The 19,300-nt window shown below is 40.1% G+C and overlaps 1 protein-coding gene across 1 annotated transcript in view; it reads left to right on the top strand.

Annotated features, from left to right (window-relative positions):
* The window catches only part of hibadha (3-hydroxyisobutyrate dehydrogenase a), a 28,674-nt gene extending 11,145 nt beyond the window's left edge, over nt 1-17,529 (top strand). The window contains exons 5-8 of the mRNA XM_042507133.2: nt 6,033-6,166; nt 7,718-7,794; nt 14,793-14,949; nt 16,032-17,529. Coding sequence (XP_042363067.1) covers nt 6,033-6,166; nt 7,718-7,794; nt 14,793-14,949; nt 16,032-16,190 — 527 coding nt within the window. The 3' untranslated portion in view covers nt 16,191-17,529. The remainder of the gene's footprint in view (nt 1-6,032; nt 6,167-7,717; nt 7,795-14,792; nt 14,950-16,031) is intronic.
* The last annotated feature ends 1,771 nt before the right edge of the window (nt 17,530-19,300 follow it).

Raw genomic sequence — 19,300 nt, 5'->3', positions numbered from 1 at the left:
GGTATATGAGTCATACAAAGGGTCTGTCAAATGTAGCCCAAACGTCATATTGCATGTCACTCACCTAAAAGCGAATTAGCATTGTATGAAGGACAGTTTCTGCACCTCAGCCATGTGAGTATGTGTTTGTGTGTCTGCCTGCTAACAGCCTAATTGGGGATCATTATTAACTTTCTTCTTCCTGGATGAGTCTCATTGGGCCGGAGAAAGGATTGATTGTGGACCTCTCTTGCTCCCTCCATCCTCTGTCACCTACCATTGACCAGCCTCTCCCCTGCGGAATAGAGCAGTTACTGATGATGATGATAATGATGATGATGAGGCCTGGCCTGGTAGTCAATGGACAGGCATTGCAAACTAAACCCTTAAGGCTTTATAACGTTTATGTACAAGAAACTACGTTGACGCTCTAAACTGAATTCCCTTGTTTTTTTTCTTTTCCAGTCGTGGTTCTCATGGCGAGTTTGTGTGCATGGAGCCAGTTCTCATGGCTCTGTGCTCGTTAACTGGAGCCGATAAAGAGTCTGTTTTTAGTATAACAGAGGAGCATTAGCAAAGTTGGCAGATAAACTGTTGAAAGTGCTGATTTTTTAAACTTTTTTTTTTTACGTGAGCGATTTTGGTTAACGCACTCCCTCGTACCGTTTCACATATTCACCCGATATCCGTTATGCTTTTTACAGGGTCTGTTTGGGTTTTTCATTTGTTTGCAAAAAAGATCTGCCCTGGGGTGTAATTATAATGTTGGACCACATGAGGCTGTGTTGTTGGCCTGTAAACATCCTACCCCCACTGGCTTCCACCACAAGCAACTCCCATTGACTCAAGGCTGTTACACTATTAAGTGTGAAGACTCTTTTCAGACTGAATTATAGATGGTTGTCAACCAAGCCAAAAATTTCACCTACATGTGCATTTAGTTAAAAACTAAGTAGCAAACAGTGTTGCATTTTGCCAAAACCAGTTTGTTTACAGCAACTACATCTGGACTTGAAGGTGTGACATGAATTCAAGCATATCCCTAAATGACTCCTGGCGTTGTCAAAGTAATAACAGTTACATTATCATTTTAGGAAATGAGGTGTGTGGAAGAGCTTTAATGATATTATAGGTGTTTTTGCTCAGAGTGTTTTTCTGTATACTCTCTGGGGGAAAAAAAGCAGGGTTGTGGCTTGTTGTCAAATGCGTCATTCATTACCAAACTCTGGGAACATCCCTTGTCCTGTGTGTGTGTGTGTGTGTGTGTGTGTGTGTGTGTGTGTGTGTGTCTGTGTGTGTGTGTGTGTGTGTGTGTGTGTGTGTGTGTGTGTTGTTTGCGTAGCCTCATATTCACAAATGTAGTTTAATTTAAACCCACCACCAATAAAAAGTGCCTACTGGTTTACATGCGGCTCGTAACTCTGAGACACAGCCTCAGAAGCTCCAAACTGACGTCTCATTGGCAGCTGACTCTGGGATCTGCACCTGTCCTTGGTACACACATATACACAGTAACCGACACACTGATACTGCATGCACATGTACACAGACATTCTCACTTACTTTGTACATACACACCACTTCAAAAAGCGCCAAAGTTTAAAAGGTTTTAAGGCAGTCATGAAATGCTTTGGTTGATTCTTTTGTGTGTAATGAAAAGAGTGCTAATGAACTGAGTGTTCGCTACAAACACGCCAAACCAAAGTCGTTTCTCTGATCTTCCTTTGCCCTCACACAATCAGTGTCACCCTCTTATGTTAATGGTTGACAAAGCCTGCTGTCAAGCATCTGTCCTAATAGTGCTTGATTGCCAGCTTATTAACTTGAATCTTGTTGCTAGAAGAGATCAGATGACAGAGATGTGTGCATGTGTCTTTAATAGAATGGAAGTGAACTTGCAGGCCACACACAACTACAGACGCAGATATACACACTGTGGTGCCTCTCCATACGTCATACAACATATTGTTGGAGCCACTTTCATTCTCTGAACCCGTGCACTGTGCACAGTTAAAGCCACAGAGTAGCTCATTAACAGTCAAGCCAGCTTCAACATGCTCTGAGAATATTTGCATTGTGTGATTTGCGGGTGAGGAGGTGGGCACTACTCAGCCAACCAAAACTTGTACCCTGGAACTGGATAAGAGAAAGTGACCGAGGAGAGAGGTGGTTCTTTCCCAAGGGAATTATTTCCTGAGAAAGATCGCCTGCTAGACATTAGAGTGGCGCTTTTGTCTTTATACTGCATCTACTTGTTTTAATATGAAGTGGCAGAATGTGCTGTTTTTGCACTCTGTTGTAATTATATATTTATTAAGTAGTATTTGGTGTGGTATTATATTTATTATTTATGAATGTATTTTTTAGCTCATGTACAGTTTAAAACATAAATGTTTCCATTTGATGCACCGGACCAGATAATAGTTTAGAACTAATTCACATAGCACAATAACATTATAATATAAAGATGTTCAAAGTACAAAAAATAAACAGACAGTACACACAATGGTGCATGATATAAAGTGATAAAAAGAAGAAGACACAAGACAGACAATACAACATAAAACTACACAAAAAAGCACATCACACACAAAACACACAATAAAAAGCTACATATAATAGCATATCACAAGTGAATGCTTGTCCCAAAAAAAAGAACAAGTTAAAAGTCTATATACAGAACTTTTTCCCTTGTGGATGTCTCCTTAGTATTTACATCTCTCCTCTACTCTCTATCTCTCTACCCTGTATCTTCTATCATAGGTGCCCCCCACCCCTTACATACACACATACACACACCTTGTCTGCCCCCCTAGGGGGCGTTGTGTAGTTGTGCAGTGCTAACGATCCAGGACTGTCACTCCCGCTGGGATGGATGAGCTGGCGGGCCCGGCGCTCAGGAAGCCTCATTAGGATTCCTTTTTAATCCGTCTCTGACAGGACCAGTCCGAGAACGGGATGTCCCCTTTCTCTCTCTCTCTCTCTCTCTCTCTCTCTCTCTCTCTCTCTCTCTCTCTCTCTCTCTCTCTCTCTCTCTCAAAAACACACACACACACACACACACTGACACACATGGTAGACGCATACACACTATTACAATTACACATCACACGCAAACACAAATGCACTTTAGCCCAAGCACAATGAACAGACTCACTAACACACACACACACATTGTTATGCTAATGATGTGTTATTCTTCCACCAACAAGGATCTTCCATCATCCTGGTGTCATTGCCTATAGAAATCCACTACAGATCATAAGAGCTTATTATGGGTGATTAGTTAATTTGAGGGAGGGAGAGTTGGGGGGGATGCTGGGAGGTAGAACGAGAAAGATCATTTTCTTTCTCTGCTGTCGTGTCTACATCTCTCTCTCTCTCTCTCTCTTACTCTCTTTTGTCTCGCTCTCCTACTTTCTCCCTCTCCGTTCTCTCTCTCTCCTTAGTAAGCTATATTGATCACCACGTTGACTGTATTATCAATAATCTCCTCTTTAGTCGTCCGCAAACAGTGATCTCCACTAATGAACCAGCACAGTTGTCACACTGCTCTTTCTATGTGTGTGTGTGTGTGTGTGTATTTGTCTCAAGAGGAGAAGCCTGAAACTTTATTATACATGAAATCTTAAAAATAAGAAGTGATATAATAAATTGAACTTTTACTAATTTAATTTTTGTTGTAATTATTTCTTTTTCTTCTTTTTTTCTTTTTTTTTAATATAATGATAGCATTGTCAAGAAAACTTCTCTGACTGTGTCAGCAAGTACAAAATGGCTGGGTTGCACCAGCAAGGATTCATTTAATCAGAGATTAGCTCTAATGAGACTTCAGTAAAACTAGGTTTAAAGTGAGTTAATGCAGAATTGAAATTAAGCAGAGCTCTGTTGCATCATTAAAAATTAATCTTGGTTTACTGAAACCAAGTTTATTTTTTAAACACAATTTAAACTGAGTGTAAACAATAGGGACAAGTATCAATAATAAGCAAAATACTGAATAAATATACATTAACTTAACTAAATACATATATAATAAGCATGCTGTTAGTACCTAGTAAGTAGAAAAGAGGGCAGCCCACTTAGTTTTTATCATCATAAAAACTAAGTGGGTTAACTTTCTTTGACATACTTGATTATTTTGCTCAGGCCATCTCAAAAAGGTGGACGCTGTAAAAATTAAACCTCAACTGTCAGTTTAAAGTTAGCCCTGGATCACAGTTTAAATTGGAGTTTAAAGTTTTGGTGCAACTGAATTAAATTTAATCTTGGTTTGGAGTGAACTAATTTGATATTTAAAGAGAGGTTTGATTTTAATCTTTCTTAACTTTAAGGTAGTTTTAACTTTGGTGCAACAGAATGTAAAGTTAAACCATGATTTCAAACAGACAGTACAATGTCCCGAAAGTTAAACGTATAAATAAGATAAAAAGAGACAGCATAAAGTAACGAGCTAAATCTATCATGTCCATGGTCTGTGAACCATATGTGTGTATGATTGGTGTGTGTGGCAGCCTTATGTTAAGCGTGTGTTTGCCGTGGTCCATAGGCAGCTGCCGCAGTGTGGGCTTCATTATGTGGCCCTAATGACCTGCTGACAGCTCAACACTGACACTCACACAACACACACACACACACACACACACACACACACACACAGTGTCGTGGCATCACCGTACACTTGACAACAGAACAGCCAATTAAAGAAGGGGGAGGGGAAAAAGATGTATATTTATGTTTATGTCATAGAAATATACAGTAAGCCTCTCCTCTCCTCTCCTCTCCTCTCCTCTCCTCTCCATCTCCCTCGAAGTCTGATAATGTGATTTCAGCTGTTTCGTCCTTAGTAATCCCCTTTTAATTATTAACATCGACATTATTAGGCTTTCACTATTAAGAGGCCTTTCATTAGAGCCAGACGGCACCCTGAAGAGGCATTTGAACACACTCTCTCTCTCTCTCTCTCTCTCTCTCTCTCTCTCTCTCTCTCTCTCTCTCTCTCTCTCTCTCTTCCTTTCCTTCTTTTGGAGAAGTGAAAAAGTCACTTTGCATGCACAATCACAGTCTTTTGACTTCTACAGTACTTTACAATACTCTAAATATAGTGTGCAAGATCAACATTATATTAGATTTTCTCCTCTGTGATTGTTTGTTTGTGTGTGTTTGTGTGTGCAATATGTGTATACCAGATTTCACTGATGTTTGGGGCTATTCAATGAAGCATTTAAGGGATGATGCCATTGCCGAGGAGGCTCAGGCCGGCTGGGTCCAACCCACCCAGAAAAGGGCTTATTTCTGCATTAAGAACCCCGTGGAGTGGGAAAGGGGGGGGTAAGGTTGCCTCCCACAACATGGCACGCTCCTTAAGCCATCAGGCATGGGGAGGGATGCCTAATTGAACATGATAAAGTGTAAAGTTAATTACCCCTCACGCCTGTCACTGATACCCCCATGAGGGGGCTGGCCTCAGGCACAGCTGTTGGTGTGTGTGTGTGTGTGTGTATGTGTATGTGTGTGTGTGTGAGAGAGAGAGTAAGGGTGACAGGACAAAAGGCAAAGGCTCCCACGAGGGTTGTGCAGAGGATGATGGCAACAATCGGCTTTTAAAGATACCTCCGTCCCTCTGGTGCACCACTACTTAACACGCCTGTCTCACCATGAGTCTAACAAACACACACACACACACACACACACACACACACACACACACACACACAGAGAAAAGCACACAGCTGACCTTTTACACACAGTTGGTAGTGTTGATACAGTCAAGTGGTTGATACATTGTGTTTGTTTGTGTGGGGAAATCCATACATTTTAGTTGAATACCCCTGTTAAATTGTGCTCTGTTAAAGTATAATTTGTCTACACTTTCTCAGTTTTGTAAAATTGACCTCTTTTTTCAACCTTGTGTGTTTGCAGTGTTTCAGGTCCACAGGTCTGGGTTGGACTAATTCAGGGATCAATATGTTGAGCGTGTGTACTATAAAGCACAATATGTGCTCACCTGAGTTAACCTCAACATTGTGATTGAACATGCGTTGTGTGTTTAGGTGTCGGGGCTGCCAGCATGGCCAAACTGACCTTCATGGTGGGTGGAGTGGAGGAGGAATACTATGCAGCGCAGGAGCTTTTCACCTGCATGGGAGCCAATGTTGTCTACTGTGGACAGGTTGGCAGTGGACAGGTAAAGACCCATGCATGCAAACACACAAATCTTTTGAAAAGATTGGGGAAAAGATGCAGTGACCAAATTGACAAGACGTGTCCCAAAAATTGCAAAAATAAGTAAAATGTGACAACACATGTACCTAAAAATTAGTTTAAAAATTAGGGAAGATTATAATAAAAATGTGCAAAAATGGAGAAAATGTTTCAAAAACTATATTTATAATTACAATAATTTTATTTAAAAAATTGTCATAGAAAAAATATGGGTTTTTTTTTTAGCACTTTTAGTGTGTTTTTTGTTTTCTGATTTGTTTATTTTTTGTTTGTTTGTTTGTTTTTATTATTTTTTTTATTTCACTAACTTGTTGCCCTCTCCCCATGTTTTTGAAAGAAATCAAACCAAGTTGCTCAGATTTCAAAGGGTTAATTGAGTAATTTAAACGCATCCTGTATATTCCCTTATAAACTGTATAAATACCCAAACTTGTATACACATCCATAATTAGTGCTTTTGATTAGAAGAAAAGCATAACACTTTTTTTTCATAACTATCCATCCAGAGGAACTCATCAAAAATAAACTTTACCAAAAAGTGCCAAACATTACATTTATTTTGTATTCAATCTCATCTAAACTATATATATATATATATATATATATATATCTATATATATATATATATATATATATATATATATATATATATATATATATATATATATATATATCTTCAAGGCAAACTTGACCCATCGGTTAGTTTCCACTAATCCCTATAAACAGATATCTGACAGATATCAGATATATAAATGTGGATTCATGTGTTTTTTTTTTAAAAAGCTACTGAAAAGCTAATTTGTCATCAGACGATAGCAGAGGGGTTCAGAGATTGCATTTCAGCCATTGCGTTTCGCCTCCTGCACTCTCCACACAGACTGTTTACCTGTCACTCAGATGTGAGTGGTCAGTATTACTCAAGCTACGAACGGAAACCAGAATACTCCCCATACCAAAATCTTGTCCCATTACTCACCAATAATTCATACATATGCAGATATCTGTTTATAACAGTTATCTTTAAGGAGACCATTAAACCCACCATATTATTTAGCTAATGGTAATGTACCTCAATGTACAGAGATCTTTGACTTTAAATCCTGCTTCACATAACACTGGAGCTGCTTTTCAGAAGATAACAAGTTCATAATGTAAATTTTGTAACAAAAACAGCCGACCACCTTTCCTTAAACTTTATCAAACAATGTGCTCTGAGCATCCTGAATATTAAAATGTAACTTTTTTTGAAAAATATAAATCATACAAAATAAAGATTTCTCCTAGCTTATCCACGAATGTTTGTGCAAAACATCCTACTTAAAGATCTTTTCTAGAGTGTCACTATTAAAGGTATATTTATAAGTTTGTTCCAAAGCTGGATCGTCTTATAATTCTGATTATGTCTGATGTACCTTTAAAAGTATTTACATTCTGTATTACATGTTGTCTTGCAAAACTCCTCATATACACACAGTAAAAGTGTCCTTTCTGATTTCTGGTTAATCTTCTTTAGGCAGCCAAGATCTGCAACAACATGCTCCTGGCCATTGGGATGATTGGGACCGCAGAGACCATGAACCTCGGCATTAGGTACTGTCAGCCGTTGATGCACTAAGCTGCTTCCTACCTGTTATCCTACAGGGAAAAACAAGGATGAACCACTTGCACAGATTTACATGGGCCAGTTTTATGTAGCTCTAACAGTTAGTGGTAGAGCGCAGAAATTCGGACACAGGGAAGCGAGTGGGCTAATAAAGTGGATATCTCCAATTTAAAATTATGCCAACTATACCCCTAAAGAGACGGTTCAGATTTTTTAAAGATGGGCAGTATGACAGTTTATCCATAGTCATTGTATTACCAACAGTAGATACCAGTGATGGACAAAGTACTCAAGTCAAATTATAAATACTCCTGGTCAAATATTACTGCTATACAAGTGACAGTTGCTGAGTCATATTATTATATAAGTTAAAGCACTGTAGTACTTAAAAAAAAAAAATATATATATATATATATATATATACTGCATATATACAGTATCAAAGTACTTTTTATTTCTAAAAGTGTACGAGAACTTTGTGGGAAAATCCATAAACACATTTGACCAAAAATAGCGAAAGAACTGCACCTACCACAAGCACATACATTTTTGTTTAAAATATTAATCTTCAATTCAGCAAGCCTTTACATACCTCTCTCAACATGCAGTGGTGAAATTTGTGTTCGATAAACAGAGAAACATTTATAAAGTTTGGGAATCATTCTTCAACTTAAAAACTTTAAATGTGGACTTGAGGTAGGAAATCTTCATCTCCATCTGCTTCCGCAGCCATTATTAACACTTCATAACCAAATACAGACACCTACTAAAGACCTCTCCTCTTTACCCGTCTCCACTGATGAGCTGCCCAATCAAAGTAGCGAATGCATGAGGTAGAGGGACAAGAACACCACTTCAATAAGCAAACCAAATGCAGAACTGCATGATAACACTGTGGATTTTTGCATTTTAGAAAAGAAAAAAATATCCACTGACTTCAAAGCAAATGTAACAATTAAGGAGAGCCTTCATAGAAATGTAGTGGAGTCATAAGTTTGTCTTTCATATGTATTGAAGACAAAGTATTAAGTTCACAAAGAAATGTACTCAAGGTACAGTACTTATGTAAATGTGCTTTGTTACTCTCCACCACTGTAGAGACGCAGTTGAAGAGGGATACAGGAGTGCCAACATAAAGGTGAAGCAGTGCACTGCTGTGGATGTGGGCTGCAACAAAACTTATTTTGGCCAACTGAAAAAAAATCAGTCAGTTTAAGTGTATGCTGTATTTATATTTTTTTCAGAATTTCAATGCTTTATATTGCCATTTTACAGCCATTTCTGATGGCTGTAAGATAGCAATAGAAATGCTTTGAGTTGAGCTTAGATAATGAAGCTATTATCTAAGCTCAACTCAAAGCCACCAAAGTTCTGTGACAAAAACAATTGTTTTAGCTTGCAGAACACAGGAGCTGTTGAACCACCGCTGCCTCAATCAGTTAGTTAGTTTGCGTTATTGTGTGAATTTGGTGTTTTAAACGGTTAGTCTGATTCACTTAAGTTACAAAATAACATTAACTAACAGATTTAGGCAGTAACAGACCAGCAACTCCCACATTCTGCAAGGTGAAATTACTGCATATGTCAGTGTCAGCTGCTTTCAAGTCTGGTGACTTTGAAAAAAGCATCAACAACGGCTTCAGCTCTCTGTCAGAAAAGGCTCTCTGACAGCAAGGTAAATCTTTAGAAATATTATAAATATAGCATACACTAAACTGATATTAAAATGTTTTGTGGGTAAAATATGTTTTGCTGCTGCCCCATCCACAGCAGTACATTGCTTAGTTTCTGTGTCGGTACTGCTGCCTGCTTCTCCAAACTGGGGGCATATCGTCTGTCATCTACCTGTAGGTAATACATTGACAAAGAGATAAGTACCTCATACAACCCCACTTCAAAAAATCCAAACTATCCCCTTAAATAGAATATGAGCTAGGAAGCGCAATATGTTGTTCACATGCAGATGTTGCCCAGTGAGGTGTAACTACATGTGTAAAGCAGCTGTTCAGCAGACCCAGTGGGGTTCTTCTGTCTCGCTGAGGGATGTGGAGCAGCAGACTTGTCCTCCAGAGTCAACAAAATAAGACATTTGGTTACAAGTAGTAAAATCACCATTAGCTTTAAGGAGGCATGTTTGAGGCTTCTGTATTTTAGGCATGCATGAATTTAGCCTGGACCCAATCCTTAGATATAGCCGTCACTGTAAAAGCAATTACTATACCAGTGATATGGCTGTAACTGTGGCAGTAATTTACTACTTCAATACAGGTTTGGAAACGTGTGTGTGTGTATGTGTGCGCGTGTGTGTAGTTTATGGAATTGCAAAGGGGTCAGCCCAGCCTCGAGTCAGAGCCACCTCCGCCGGAGAGAGATGGATGAGGGGGTGGAGCCACAGACTCTCATTTACATCTGCTGATTGAGCACTCACCAGTATCCTGTCACAACCCTGTCACTGAATACTGCCTTGAAAACCCATCATTCATTATGGCACAAAGGCTAAGAATGATGGGATATGAAGTCTTGTGAATTAAACCTAAAACATTTTGATATGACCTAAAATACCTGTCTTAAATAAGGATTCAAAAATGCCGGACAGTTGAGAAACGAGTATCTTAGCATGCATTTAATTGAAGTGCAGACTCTCTTCAGAGTCTTTATTTTTGGGGGTGTAAATTGGGGTTAGGACACATCAGATATTCCTCGCATGACCATCAGATCAGCTTTTCATCTTAAAGGTGTGAATTTATGATCAACTATATTTGTACATATCCCCCGTCAATAATAGACTGTTTCTTCTGTCCAGCGTGTTACTATTATATGTATTTATGGGTTTTGCAACTTAAATGGTGTGTGCACCCAGTTGTGTGTGTGAGTGCGTGCATGTGCGCGAATTGCTCCTCTCACAGTGCAGCTGTGTTAGAGCGGCTGATTTATCTGTGCTGAGACAGAGGAGGAAAATTGGCATGAGCAGTCGCACATAAATCCCCCCACTAGGCTTCTGAAATATGGAGGCATTAAGGGAGCAACACAGATTTACACATTGCCACACTGTCTCTGATGCACACACACACACACACACACACACACACACACTTGGACACACAGATTTACATCCGCAGACACTGAAGGCAGCAGTTTTCTACCAAACTACAACAGCTTCTACTCACCGTGCACATCATTATAACATATGCCTCGGGAAAAAAAGGATAGGAACTACTGCATCTCTTCACTGTAATTGTGAATTATTTTTTTACATGCAAAACTGACCCGTATATTGATTGTGTGTGCCAACATTATTGCCGGTGTGTTTCCATGCCCCCCCCCCCTTTCTCACTAGCCAATCTCTGGGGCTTTATTATAGGGTTTGACAAAGACTGTCATCGTTTAGAGTGAGCCCACACCCGTAAATCTCCCATGCTGCATTGCGGCCCAGCCTCTTATGCAGAGAGGACGCTCTCTTAGGCGTGCAGACGCACACACACAACACGGTCCGACACAAAGGAGACCGAGCACTCACAGCCAATTTACAGGAAAACGGCAATAACGTTTTATCATGCTGGACTTGGGCCTGATAGAGCTGCCCTTTCTTCAAATATGTGTGAGTGTGTGTGTGTGTGTTTCTCCTTACCTGTACATGCAGGTGCACACACACACACACACACAAACACACACACACACACACGCACACACACAGTTCTGTTCGTGGAGCTAATTTGTTGATCTCAGATGGAAGCTCGGGCCGTCTCCAACAGAGCGTGACGTTCTCTTAGTGCAAGGAATGGCCACGCATGACAATTATGAGCACACACACATACACACTCTGCCTTTCTGCCGTTCTGTCCCTCTCTTTCGGCTTTTCTGCTCCATTCCTATTTGCTGTACCTCCTCATTTTGTTCTTTTCTTTTAATCCCTGCATTTCTCTCTTCTGCCGTAATTTCTGCACGCAGCCAACTAGTCAGTGGAAGAGGGAGATGAGAAGCTGCAGAGAGTAGCAGAGAGAGGCGGCAGTGATTTTAATGATGCACATGGAGATGAAAGGAGAGGAAGAAGTGGAAAGACTGGCCCAGGAAGGGATATGGGGCTTTTACAGCTTACGGTTCACCTTGCACGCATGTGTACCTGCAGTCATTCATGCATACAAACATGCAGTCACAACGCACATATTTTCTCCTTTATTCATTTTATGTGGAGGACAACAGGCGAATTGAAGGGCATAACAAGACTCAACCCTTTGTTTGAGAGACAGAAATAGGTTCACCCCAACACACATGAACACACATCTCTGCCCCTTTAAATGAATTGTGAGCATATGTTCCGATGAAGATTAAAGTTGGGTGATAAACGCGCTTGTTGCCTCTATAAATGGGACCGTAAATGCTTGTGTGTGTATATGTGCCTGTTAGCTCTTTAATGTAATAATAAATGGGGAACCGGTTGGGCTTACTCTCCCATCAGACGAGGACGACACGCTAATCGCAGTGAAACAGACAGTTAATATCAGCGCCGCAAATGAACTCCACCTGCTAGAGCTCCCCAGCACATAAACACCCTCCCCTCTTATCTTCATCTCCATCCTTCTCACATTTCTTTAATGTGCAGAGGCATCACACAGCAACACGTCCAGCTCACCGTTCGTGTCTTTGTGTGTTTATCCATGTCAATCTTGTTAAAGCGTGACATGTCCTCTTCTCCACGCAAATTACCACAGGCGAGGAACAACACCACTGCGTCAGCTAATAACCACGGCCGTGTGCGTGAGTGGTTGTGCGTGTGTGATGGGACCAGGAGGGGAACTTCATTGATTTATCGTTAACAGAGGACAACAGCTCCCCGTCAGCGTCTCTGGTCGCTATAACAAACGATCTGCGCGCTCGGACGCGCTTTATTGTAGCTCAGCCAGTAACCTTTTCAGCTGCTGACCCAGAACGCAGGGAGGGGCTGCCTGCTTGTGTGTGTGTGTGTGTGTGTGTGTGTGTGTGTGCGCACAGGGAGATTGGGGGGTTTGTGTGCGATGTCAAACATATGTCCCCCAGAGTCCTCAGACAGGGAGGTGTCAGCAGGGAAGACGAGGGGGTGGATGAGGAGAGGAGGCGGAGGAGAAGAGAAGCAGCATGGCGAGGGATGCTTTCAGACATAAACTAAAAAAGCCATCATGAGCGAGACTGCCGTTAAATAAAAATGCAAGCTAAAACACATGTCTCATGCACGCACGCGTCACTTATGCCACATTTCCAAAACACTTTGTTAAAAAAGCACAAGTGCGGGACACAAAAGAGACGAAGGGTACGGGAGGAGGGAGAGACATAGAGAGAGTGTAAACGCAATTCCCATTCTTAATTAGTTAGTAGACAGCTAATAAAAACTGTGGTAGTAATGGCGGAATGAGAGCCAGGTGGAGGGAAGGAGGGAGGGAGGCTGCTGGCCTTAAGGACCTATGATGGTTTAATAGTCATATTGAGAGCAGAATAGAGTTACAGGCCTGTAAGTAACAGTGAACTGAGGCAGCCAGGGCTTGATGTGGTTGGCTTTACACTGGCCTTTAAACCGTTAATATACAAAAGCTGCACTACACAGACCGACACAGTTACACCCTCTCCGCTGTAATGGTTGGCAATTTGTTTCACTCCCTGCTCCTGTCTGTCTGCGTCTCGTCTGCTTTTTGCTTCTTCTTATCAGAGCCTGGAGATTTGTCCTCTTGCATATGAAAGTAGGTTGTTGCAAAATGGGGCAGCAGAAGTAAGAGTGCACTTGTATATATGTGACATCGGGGGGTTTTATGGCTCCCCTGTGCTGCTTAACCACTTCTCCTCCTCCACTTTCTTTTTTTCATGAAAGAGGGATGATGAAGGATAGATGTGCTGGTAAACATCAATACTGCATTAGCCAGCATTACAAAGCCGTCAGCCATTAACACTGAGGAATGGTCACAGCAGAGCATAAGGTTCAGTGGGGGTCACTACAATCACCAGACGCCCCGCACCCATTTTTTCCCTGTTCTTCTTTTGCTAGGTTTTGAAAATGAATTCCATAATCGATGCTTTTATTCCTCACAATCTGTTTGTCCCATTTCCTGCCTCCTTCTGGTATAAATCCTCCATTCTTTTCTATCGTTACCAACAGCTTTCACCTTTATCTCGACACCTCATACTGAAATTGCTTTGGATTAAAATATTAGTGTAACCCTTTGAAACCGGAGCAAATTGATTTCATTTCTGTCAAAAACATGAGGAGAAGACAATGAGCAACCTAACAGGACATGTCCCAAAAATTTGCAAAAAATGGGTAAGAAGTTACAAGAAATTTACCTTAAAATAAGCAACAAAAAAAGAAAGAAGAGCAAAAAAATAAAAGACTGAAACAAGTGTTGAAAAATATGTGTACTTTTTTTCTGTAATATAACTTAAAAATATATTTATAATAATTATTGATAAAGTTTTCTGGACATTTTCCACTTTTTTCCTTTTTTAAAAAACTTATTTTCAGAGCATTTCCTTGTCACCTTGAATTTATTGCAATTAGCCACATTTATTTTGCAGATTTTCTCATTGCCTTTTACCCCATGTCTTTGAAAGAAATCAAACCAATTGTCAAAGGTTTCAAAGAGTTTAATAGCGTGTGAAAATCGTCTGAATGCAACACAAGAAAACTGATGTTGTTCCAGGTTTCAAAGGGTTAAAGCCTGAAATGTAACATGGACCCTTTTGTCTTTTTTTATCATGAGAATTTTTGTGGCCTTTCAGTTTTACTCCTTTTACTTCTTCAGTTATGTAACCCTGTATTGAAGCATATTGGTTCAACTCCTGTTGTATTTTTATGTGCCAAATATATAAAAGTAACTTGAGCTTTACCTTATCACCAGCAGAGCACCAACAGTGAGAATGTTGCAGGGTTTATGGACTCAGATTAATAGTTTTACACTGATGATTTTCCCTGTCGCCAAGTCTGAAAAAGATACTGATCTCTGTCTTCCCCTCCTATTCCCAGACTGGGTTTGGACCCCAAGCTGCTGGCAAAAATCCTCAACATGTCCTCAGGTCGTTGCTGGTCCAGCGACACATATAATCCAGTCCCCGGCGTCATGGAGGGAGTCCCCTCTGCTAACAACTACCAGGGCGGCTTTGGAACCACACTTATGGCTAAGGTGCAACCTGCTCCCTGTCTCTGTGTCACTTGAAGTTAAATCATTGTCGCTATTTTTGATTAATTTCTTGATTTCTTTTTTTTGTTCCTGAGTTGTAGGGCTGAGCAATATATTGATGTTATAACGATATTGCGAATTGAGACTTGTTTCCTCTAGATATCGCTATATCGTGTTGTTTTTTTCCTGGTTTTGAAAGCTTCATTATAGTCAGGGATGTAACTTACCAAACTCTTTTAGCTGTCAAATTACCTGCCTTTATCCACTTAGTCATTAAATCCATGTTACTTATGATCTCATAGTGTAAATATTTTGAGACAGCATAAATAATCAGCCCTACAGCACTATTGCAATATCAGCATTGAGGTATTTGGTCGGAAAATATAATTATATTTGATTTTTTTCCATGTTGCCCAGCCCTTAATTGTCAGTTGTATTTTATTCTTTCTCTTAAGTTTGTAAAATGTCATAAAATAGTGAAAAAATGCCCATAAAATTTTCCAGAGCCCAAGCTGACATCATTTTTTTTTGTTTAGTCCATTAAACAATCCAAAATAGATTCACAATAGAATGAAACTTAGAAAAATAGCAAATTGTCACATTTGAGTAGCTGGAAGTAGCAAATGTTTGGTATTTTCCCCAAGAGTAAATGATCTAAATGATTAATAATTTATAAGTTACCATTTAATGTTCTACTGATCAACTACTTCTCTTTCTCTTTTCTTTTCCTCTATTTGTTGTCAGTCTTTTAACCCTGTTATCTACTTTGTCTCACTTTTAACTGTTCTTTTGTCTCAGCATGATACTCCCGCTCTCCTCTTCACCATCCCATCTGTGACTTACTGTGTGCCACTTAATTTTACTGCCACTGCATTAGTGCTCATGTATGGGGCAGTCTTTGTGTTATCTGGTTTACACACTTGCAGTGTGTGCTCCGCATACAAAAGCCTGGGCTGCAAGGAAATCTGATAGAATTGGGATTAACAGTTTCCTTCTTACAGTTATTTATAGATAAATAAAAATAGATGAATGTGTGCATCTATCTGACACTCTGCCACTCTTTCTCCCTGTGTCTCTGTTTCCAGGATCTTGGTTTGGCTCAAAATACTGCCACCAACACTAAGACACCCATCCCTCTGGGTTCCCTCGCCCACCAGATCTTCCGAGTCATGTGCTCCCGCGGCTACGCTAACAAGGACTTCTCATCCGTCTTCCAATATCTGCGCGAGGAGGAAGGACAGTGAATGGAAGCGGAAGCACAGCTGACTGTGATGTTACCATACATAAACACACACAGACACACACACATGCACACACACTACAGCCACACACCCCAGTGCCCCTTATCCCACTATGCTCAGGAGAGACTAAGGCATTGCCCTCAGGCTCAGATCTGCGGTCCAATTAACATACTGTGTGTCGGCACATGTCCCTTTGTCGCATTATCTGAATCATATTTTCAATTCACGGCTCTACCTCTGCATGGGGGAAATGCTAAAGCTGACCTTAGATCACGATCTAGAGGCAAAGCAACTCTCTTCAGTCTGGGCTGAGAGGCCTGAGCGGAAAACAAGAGGTAGGATGAGGCACTGCTGGTTTATGTATACCAATGCAAATAATATGTGGTTTTCAGGATGACTGATAAGTAATAAATGCATGGTTGTTAAAAGTTTAAGTACGCTTTTGTCGGGTTATGCAAGGTCCGCGAGGATTCACACAGTGACAGAAATTTCATTGAAGAGACAGCGCAAGAGAGTGCAGAGCTTGGGTTACTCTTTTTTTCTACCAGAGTAAAACATCCCATACTCATAGTCCTACATCAAAGGCAACAAAAACTAGCCACACAATTCGCAGTTCATTTGTTTTGTTACATGTTTTTGGCAGAAAGGCAGTGTTATTTAATCAGCTACTAGTTACCTCGGTCATCCTGCCAGAACACTTTCATTTGCTAAAATCTTTTTTTTTCAGTCATCCAATTAAACTTTTTACCTCTTGGATACACTAGACTGACAGTAATTTCATGTTTTAACAACATTGACATCAGTACTCACTGGACCGGACTACTTCTTCTTGTTTAAATACTGTGACATACTGTATATCTGGTTATTTTTGTACTGTGTGCATCGCAGTGCGATGTGCCGGCCCATTTTGATACAGTTACAGAACCTCTTTGAACTTACCTCGATTCTCTACTGTCTACATCTGCTTATCGAGCCAACAGAGTATTATTTTGTGACCAATGCTGTTTGACTTTTATAGTTTTCACAACAAAATGTTCACTGTCTAGCACTTTCTCTCGCCCGTTTCGAATTTAATTTAAAGTCTGTCCTCTCATATTTCTCCTCTATCTCTGTCTGTCTTTCAGCTTGTGTACGACATCTGTGTCAAGTGTGAGCGAGGAACTGTTCCTCCCTGCTCTGAGCAAATGTACATAATGTATATTTCATATTGTTGTGTAGTATTGAAGAGGCGTCTAAATGGACTGTAATTTTTTGTAGTAAAATTCATTAATAGTGTCTACAGTTTGTCTGTGAAACAGATCTTCAGTCACACTGTAGCCTAAAATAAAAGATGCTCTGTGTATTTGGTGTTTGTTTGGTTTTGTAAGATAAGAGCAGGATGTTGCTGATGATGTAGCATTTGTCATTTATGGTATGATTCATTTTAGCTCTTGTAATCATCTGCATTGAAAATATTGATTATCAGTGCACATTTTGCTTAGAAATAACATTTGTTAGTGATTAGTTCAGGAAGTGTAGAGCTTTTGAGAGTGGTTTTAGTGGTCATTTTACCTGTTAATTCATGAGAACATACACACCAAAACTGTTCGGTCCCACTGTACTTAACACATCTCCAGCATATTGTGTGTGTTTGTCAAAGTAAATAGTGTATACCAACAACAACAATTAGAATCTGTGTGTCACCTAAGAAGTATAGGATTTATCCTCTGGGGCCAATGAATGTCTGTTCCCAATAGTTGTAGAGATATTTCAGCCAGTCATAAATTAGGAGCCTATTTCTCTTTTAGTCATACATGTTAGCTTCACAGCAGCCTGTATTTCTTATTTTGTTAATTTTGAGACCATACAAGTCATGTACTGTTATCAGACTTAGCATTTATAGAAAGTCAAACATTTGTTATCTACTGTGTGCTCACAATATCCCTCCTGTAGGAGGGATTTTGCCTTAGTTGCTCTTCCGGAAGTTTATTCTGTTTTTATGCCTCTTCCCTGGCTATAGCCGAGGCCAGAGGCATGATGTTTTCAGGTTGTCTGTACACATACAGTATATCTGGCCATTCTTGTGAACCATAAGCAAAACTGAGATATCTCATGTACACCTTGAGGGGGATTTCTTCAAAGTCAACACAAACAATCACTTGGACTCAGTGATGAACTGATTAGATTTTGGTGGTCAAAGGTTAAGGTCACTGTGACCTCATCTGTCTCATAATTGTGAATGCAATATCTCAAAAAAAACCTTGAGGAATTTTTTTCAGATTTGACAAACATTCACTTGGACTAAACAATGAACTGATTAGATTTTGGTGGTCAAAGGTCAAGGTCACTGTGACCTTTCATCCGTCTCGTTCTTTTAAAATTTTTATTTCATGAATGCCTTGAGAGAATTTCTTTCAATTTGGCACAAACATTCACTTGGAAACCTCTGTGCTGCTGAGGGAAAGATGTGTGTGAAGCATCCATGTTTTTTACAGACATCGATGTAAACTTTAGGTGCAACTTCACTGATGCACAGAGACATACAACCTTGTGGTGGTATTTCTGAGTGGGTTTTTTTGTGATAAAGGTTTTAATTGTGAAATTTTTCATCAATCAAATCAAGTGTCTATAGGGATACATAATGTCATAAGATGTCCAGATCCTGAGGCCCCTCGGGGACAAATATCCAGCCACTCTGCTCCTCAGTGGGCTGTTGTTTCATTGTTTCTCTAAAGCTCTTCAGCAGGCGCTCATATAATGCTTAACGTCAGTCGAGGAGAAATAGCAGCACTAATCTCAGAATGATGCCCTTATTTCCATCATTACAATGAAATGAGGGGAAAGAAACAAATGCGGTTTTGTTTTATTTAACTCTCTTTTTTTTTTTGAGGGCTGGTGATTCTTTGCGACATTTTATGGAGCTGCTGTCGTCTAAGTGGCAGCCACAGTTGTAGCAGACTGCGGCGAGCCGTTGGTGGCAGGGGTTGTGTCGTGGGCTTGTGACTCACTCTGTTATTGTTCCTTGGGAAGTATGCACTTGCCTTGGCTGCATGCTTTGAAGATCAACTTCATCTGATCACAAAAAAGTACTTCAAGGTTTAGATTAAGAAGCCATCGACATCACACACTTCTTC

Source organism: Plectropomus leopardus, chromosome 17 (genome assembly GCF_026936395.1).
Source record: "Plectropomus leopardus strain MGB_pleo_1.0 chromosome 17, ASM2693639v1, whole genome shotgun sequence".
In the NCBI taxonomy this organism is placed as follows: domain Eukaryota; kingdom Metazoa; phylum Chordata; class Actinopteri; order Perciformes; family Serranidae; genus Plectropomus; species Plectropomus leopardus.
Note: the sequence above shows the minus strand (reverse complement) of the source record. Positions and strands in the feature narration are given on the sequence as shown.